This window comes from Phalacrocorax aristotelis, chromosome 15, assembly GCF_949628215.1.
Source record: "Phalacrocorax aristotelis chromosome 15, bGulAri2.1, whole genome shotgun sequence".
Lineage (NCBI taxonomy): Eukaryota > Metazoa > Chordata > Aves > Suliformes > Phalacrocoracidae > Phalacrocorax > Phalacrocorax aristotelis.
In genome coordinates, this window is record NC_134290.1 from 8,991,583 (window position 1) to 8,997,975 (window position 6,393).

The following is a 6,393-nucleotide window of genomic DNA, read 5'->3' on the forward strand; positions in this document are numbered from 1 at the left end:
TCTGGCCTGCTTTGTTTTCAGGATGCGTGGGGTAGTTTGGAAGTGGCACATCAGCATTTCCTGGGGGTAGGATGTGATGTGCTGCTGGGGACCTCTGCCATCCCACAGTGAGATGAGGGTCCCCCCTCTCTGCCCGGAGGGAGTCTGGGGGTGACATCTGGAAAGACTTGGCTATGGGGGTCTGCGCTGAGCTGGCAGTGCCCCCCAAAAATCTCAGCCTGGCTTTCATGCACCCCTTCAGAGGGCAGAGTGGGCGATGGGCAGGGTGGGCGATGGGCAGGGTGGGCGACGGGCAGGGTGGTGATGGGCAGCGTAGTGATGGAGGGGGCTCCCCACGGGCTGCTGTCCCCCGCAGCCCCGCCGAGCCCGCAGCGCCCCGCAGCCGTCGCCGGGCTCCAGCCGCCCTCTCCCGGGCAGCCGCCGCACTGCACGCCGCCTCCCGCCCGTCCCAGCCCGGCTCCACCGCGCTGCCCTGCCCGCCTGCCCCGGCGGTGCTGGGGGGTGCCCGACCCCCGGGCTGCCCCGCTGAAGACCTGCGTGGGAGGGTGAATCTCGCGTGGGTCCGGAACGGGACAGGAGTGCCCGCACCCCAAATGCACCGTGGAGGGTCACGCCAGCCCCACGCTGGGGATTCTGCGGCAGTCACAACTTGGTCGCCTTGAACCCCAGGGCACAGCTTCTGGGTCCATTTGGGGTCCCTGGGGACCATTCGCGTCTGGTAACGATGGAGAGCTGCTCCCCTTCTCCATGTGCTGGCTGGGGACACACACAGCACTGGGCATCCAGCAGCCCCTTGGTACCCCACAGCACCCCCTGATTTCCAGGAGCGGCCCCCACTGAGCCAGCACTGGTGGTGACTCAGAGCTCCCCGGCTCACCTCACTGAGCTGTCGAGCACCCGCCACTGCATAACCACGCCACAGAGTCACCAGTCATGGGAGCAGCAGGAAGCAGAGACCAAGGGCAGCCCATGTCCCAAACAGTGCCTGGCAGCCTCTCGCTCCCTTTCAGACCCTTATCTTCTCCCTTTTCCCTACTGTCAGTCAAGCTCAGTATGGGAATTAATTTTCCCATCTTCCCCAGCAAGATCTAGCTGGGAAAACTGAGGCATGGGCTCCTCGCTGGCAGGGACAACAGGGAAAATATCATGGGGCTGCCCAGAACGGGAAGTGGTGGAGCCTGTGCAGCAACACGCGACCATCCCAAGGGAGCCCCAACGGGAAGCAAAAACCCATGGGGGAATTTTGCTGGTGGTTTTTGAGGAATTGGGGCGATTCTCCAAAGCAGATTCTGAAGAGCTCCCCAGGAAGCGGTTGCAGCGGAGGAACACCCTCTGCTAGAGAAGCCAATGGGGCTGCAAGAAGCAGCTGGGGTTTTGGAGTCCCAACAAAGGAAGGCAGAGCCAGGAGCACGACTGCCTTTTTTCAGTTACCACAGCTGGTCTAATAAAGATATTGCTTCTCCCCACCGTCCTTCACCCTCCTAATCTTGCCGTGTGAAAAGGCACCTCTCAGCAAGGCAGGGAGATAAGTGGTGCAGAGAAGCCCAAGACTTCCTACCAGTGGCCTTGAACAGAGCCGCTCTGCTCAGGAGGGAAGATTAAGCCCAGATGGTTTTAGTGCTGGTTTAAATCCCTTTTTATAGTCTGAAAGAGAAAGCCTGCAGGTGATATGGAAAACCCTCTGTGAACTGAAAACCACTGCCACAAGCAGAAGATTGCAGAGCCCCAAGCAGCCATGTAGGGTGATGGGGGCACCTATGGGCAGGGGAGAGGGATGAGGACCAGGACTTCCAGGCAACAGTAGTCATGCCGTGGGTGTCACCGATGGCAGGATTTCTTAGTTGAGGGGCTGCAAAATGAGCACCAATGCCTCATTTGCTAAAATAAACACATTGCCATGCAGCCCAGCAGGGAACAAAGAAACTGGACAAAAGGGACAGTGATAAGGAAGCAAATCCTTGACACTGGTATTTACTGGGACATGGTGAGGCTAGCAGGACTGCCAAGGTGGCCCTCTGGCTGGTGACACTTTCAGCATGGAAGGCCAACCAGGAGCAGAAGTTGGCCTGGAGGCTTCTCCCAGGCAAAAGTTTTATGGTTGCCCTGGGATGTGGGTAGCAGCAGCGGGAAGTGCAGCCCCAGCCCTGGGCAGTGCTCGGTACTGCTGGACCTGCTCGCCCCTGGCCCAGATGGGGCAAGAGCTGGCCACCCATCAGAGCGTGCATCACCAGCCCGAGTGCCACGCATCATCCACCGTCAGGACGGAGTGAGGGGGCTGCGATCTCTGCCCACATGGTTGCACAATGCCCAGCAGCTCCAGCGCCTAGCTAGTGGCTTGTCACCCCCTGCTTTCTAGCTCCTTTTACCACTTGTCACCTTCCCCCCCCCCCCACCCCGGATGCCCATCCAGACTACTCAGCTCCTTCCTCAGCTCCTTCTTTTTTCATCCACCCCATCCATCAGCCTCTGCCTGTTCTCTGCCAGACACTCCTGGGCACCTACTCTCTGCCCCAAAACCCAACTCAGTGTGGTACGGACACTTTCAGCACGAAGCTCCCAGGTTTCCTGCCCATGAGTACATCCACACCTATACCTGCACGTACACCCATGGGTACACCCACGAATGTACACAGATCCCCCTGCACCCCCAGATCTGTGCTCCCATCTCTCCCCGGCGCTGCCCAGAGCTCAGTCCCGGTGCCCCGAGGTTTGAACCGCCGAGGGCTTTGGGCCGAGCCAGGACCTCCGTGCACCCAGGCCGAGCTCCGGAGCACCGGGGCCGAGCTCCGGAGCAGATTCGCAGCCGGGCGAAGGGCCGCCCCCGCCGCCCGCCGGGCCGCCCCGAGCGGCGGTGAGGGGCGGTGGCAGAGGAGGAGCCGGGCGGGAGCAGCGCTCCGCCCGCCGTGGCAGGGCCGAGCCGAGCCGGGGCGGCGGGGAGCCGAGGACAAAGGTGGCTGTGCGGGATCGGGAGCGGGGCCGGGAGCGGGGCCGGGGCGGGCCGGAGCCGCAGCGGAGCGGAGCGGGGCTCAGCGAGCGGGAGCCGCCCGGAGCGGGGCCGCCCGGTGCCGGGGGAGGGCGGCTCCCCCGCTCCCAAACGTCCCCAAGACTTTGGGGACCCCAAAGAGGTCCCCGAGCTGCCTGGGGGAAAGTGGTCCCCGCTGAGCCCGGCGCTGGGCGCCCCCAGAGCCCCCATCGTACCTCCTTGAACCCTGCGATGCGGCTTAATAGGAAAATAATAATCCTGGCGCACGTCCGCCTTATGCTGCGCAGGCTGGGGTGACGTGCGAAACCCACAGGCGTTTTGGTGCTGGAGCCAGCAGCCGGAGCAGGGACACCAGCGTGACAGCCCCCACGGCCCCCTTACACCATCGACCCCGGATCCAGCGCTCCCACGGCCGCCACGGCCACCCGCACGTCACTGATGCTGGCGGCTGCTGGAGACCAGAACTAGAGGCAGAGTCCAGGTAGGCAGAAAAGCTGGCATGGTGAGGCCACCGGTGTTTAGGGGACAAGGGGAGACATGGCCTTGGCTGGGTGACACAGTCTATGACCACAGCTCACTAGAGCGGCAGCTGGATCTGCACACAGGCCATAAACCCTCCCTGCGTGCTGTGGGGAGGAGCGCTGCAACGCAGGGCAAACACACAGTGGTAAGGTCACCTGTGCTGGGTGACGTGGGGCACCGGGACGAGCCTTGTGCAGGGCTGCTTTGTGGGAAAATGTTCAGCTGGGGGGAAACCCTGTCTCCAGGGAGCCCCGGGCAGCCCCGGCCCACCTGGCACGTGCCAGATGCAGCACCTTGGCTGGGAATGGGTTATCCCCGCTGCGATCACGGGGCTGTTTATTCACCGGGCTGTTTATTCACTGGCTCCATTTCCTGGGCCCTCGGTGCTGTTGGAAACAAGAGGCCAATGGCTCATTACCGTGCAATTAAGGCACACCCCTCCTCCCTGTGCAGGCAGGCAGCTGAGAACCCTCTGTCCCTGCAGGGTGCGGAGCCATGAAGCTGAACGAACGGAGCCTGGCCTTTTATGCCACCTGTGACTCCCCCGCCGACAATGCCGGCTTCCTCTACAAGCGTGGTGAGCGGCACACAGCATACCATCGCCGCTGGTTTGTGCTGAAGGGCAACATGCTCTTCTACTTCGAGGAGCGGGAGAGCCGGGAGCCGGTGGGCGTCATTGTGCTGGAGGGTTGCACCGTGGAGCTCTGCGAGTCAGCTGAGGAATTCGCCTTCGCCATCCGCTTTGGCGGCACCAAGTCGCGCACCTATGTGCTGGCAGCAGAGAGCCAGGCCGCCATGGAGTCATGGGTGAAGTCGCTCTCACGAGCCAGCTTTGACTACATGCGCCTGGTGGTGCGGGAGCTGGAGAAGCAGCTGGAAGAGATGCGCTGGGGGCCGGCCAGTGGATGCAGAGGCTGCCAGCAGTCACCTGGCTCCTGGAAGCCAAAGGCCTCGGGGCCAGAGCGGTGCCCAGAGCGGCTGCCAGCTCTGCCCACCATCCTGCCAAAGGAGAACGGCTGTGCAGTGTGGAACAATGCACAAGGAGTGGACCGGCCGCCCAACACCTCTGGCTGCGGTGGGCATGACAGTGAGGGGAACCTGCGCCCACCACCAGTGCCACCACGCAGGCGGGCATCAAGCAGCGAGGCAGGGAGTGCCAGGGTGGCCGTGGCGGAGAGCCCATCCACCTTCTGCCAGCTCCATGAGCGGTATGGCCAGGAGGTGGCCCAGCTGCGGCAGGACTGGCTGGAGAGGCGGCGTGGGCCCCGGCTCTGAGAGATGGCTGAGCTGGGGAGACCTGCCAGGACCTGTGACAGGGAGAAAGTGACCATCCTTGGTCCCCTCCTCACCCCAGGATGTGCAGCCCTGTCTGTGGCAGTGATGAACACCTGCTGATGGTGCCACCAAGGGCCCAGAGCCGAGGGACACTAGTGCTGCTCCATGAAGATGAAATGCCAGCCCGGCACCAATGGCAGCTGGGCTCAGCATGCTGCTGGCCAGGCATGAAACCCCTGCGCTCTTGGGGCTGCCAGGCTCTCAGGCATCTTGTGCCAGACAGTGGGTGCTCCCCGCAGGGGTGCACCCCTCTGGCCATGCCTGGGGGTGGGTGCAGGGTGATCCACTCAGTGCTACGAACCACTTGCTGGCTGATGCCTCCTGGGACTTGACCACTGCACTGGGTCTGGTGGGACCTCTTGATGTTCTTGCAGTGGGGTCATGCACTAACAGTGCTTTTGGAGGAGGATTTTGATGGGATATCACCTGCCTGAGCCTCTGTGTGGGTGTTTCACAGCCAGGGAGCCTGCTACCACCTTCCCCTCCCTGCCCAGCACAAACTATTGGCTGAGGTTGGCTGAGCTCCACCGGATCCCTCTGCTCCAGCAGGATGTGGTTTGAAAATGAAAATATCAGCGAGCGCAGTCCTTCCTTAATGGCAGCAGCACCTCATGCCCCAGCTACCCTGGGAGCTGGTGACACTCGGCTCCGGGTGTTTTGCACAGGGCGATTGCTGTTTTCGGTCCGGCTGGTGAACCCATGGTGGGGGCAGACCTGAGAGGAACACAGCAGCTGCAGGGACTGCCTTGCTAGGCAGATATTTCAGGGCAGGGCACCATCCCTGGGCTGGCTCACTAAGGGGAAGCATCGCTCGCAGCGGTGAATGGGAATGTATGTGTCAGCAGCAGAGGGTATCAAATGATTCATGTGCCAAAACAGAGCAAAGCATGTCTTGTGCCAGTGTTTTATTTCCCTGACGGTTTATATCGACGCTAAAGCTGCTGGCCTGGAGGTGGGGTGACCTGCCTCAGGTGTGGGAGGAGCAGTTGGGGTGCCCTGGGTTTGGCTGGGTGGCTCTGGCTCCCTTTGTCCCTGTGGGACAGGCACAAGATTTTGCTACAGTAAAAGTTGTTTCAGAAATTCCCTCCTGACCCTGGTTCTTGCTTGCACCTTTAAGCCCCTGGGGAGGGAGGCCCAGGTGGGAATTAATCCTCCATTTTAATCCCCCTCCTGTCCGTCCCCACTGTGTCTGTGGGGCTGCACAGGGACTGTGTTGCCCAAGTAGGAAACAGCCAACACTAGGGTCTCGCAGTGCCCTGGAGCCCTACATCTGCCCACAGGAAAGGGAAGGGATGGGATGGGATGAGATGATGCCACCCTGGGGACATCAGGACATACAGTGCCAGGGTGGACCCCTGGCAGGGACAGCACAGTTCTATCCTGCATGACAGCTTGAACACCAGGCACAGGTGACCAACACAGGGGATTGGGCATTGGAAAAGAGCTGGAGGACTGATTGGGAGCACAACCCTCTGCAGTTTCACTGGTGGTAATGGCACTGTGTGCCCCAGTGTGAGTTGCTGGATGTTACAACCATCCCTCCAAACCCTAGG

The 6,393-nt window shown here is 61.6% G+C and overlaps 1 protein-coding gene across 3 annotated transcripts; it reads left to right on the forward strand.

The window, feature by feature from the left end:
• The first annotated feature begins 2,848 nt into the window (after positions 1–2,848).
• On the forward strand, positions 2,849–5,924 carry PHETA1 (PH domain containing endocytic trafficking adaptor 1). 3 transcript variants are annotated; one of them, XM_075109917.1, is made up of 3 exons: positions 2,849–2,950; positions 3,271–3,464; positions 3,959–5,924. In XM_075109917.1, the coding sequence occupies exon 3, from the start codon at positions 4,001–4,003 to the stop codon at positions 4,778–4,780; it is 780 nt and encodes a 259-aa protein (XP_074966018.1). In that variant the 5' UTR covers positions 2,849–2,950; positions 3,271–3,464; positions 3,959–4,000; the 3' UTR covers positions 4,781–5,924. The 3 variants fall into 3 exon arrangements, with proteins under 3 accessions (XP_074966018.1, XP_074966017.1, XP_074966016.1); XM_075109916.1 differs by having other exon boundaries at positions 3,990–5,924; XM_075109915.1 differs by having other exon boundaries at positions 2,888–3,464; positions 3,990–5,924.
• Positions 5,925–6,393: the final 469 nt, after the last annotated feature.

Bases quoted from the DNA above. Each gene is read 5' to 3' on its own strand.
- PHETA1 (XM_075109917.1), top strand. From the start codon at position 4,001: ATGAAGCTGAACGAACGGAGCCTGGCCTTTTATGCCACCTGTGACTCC.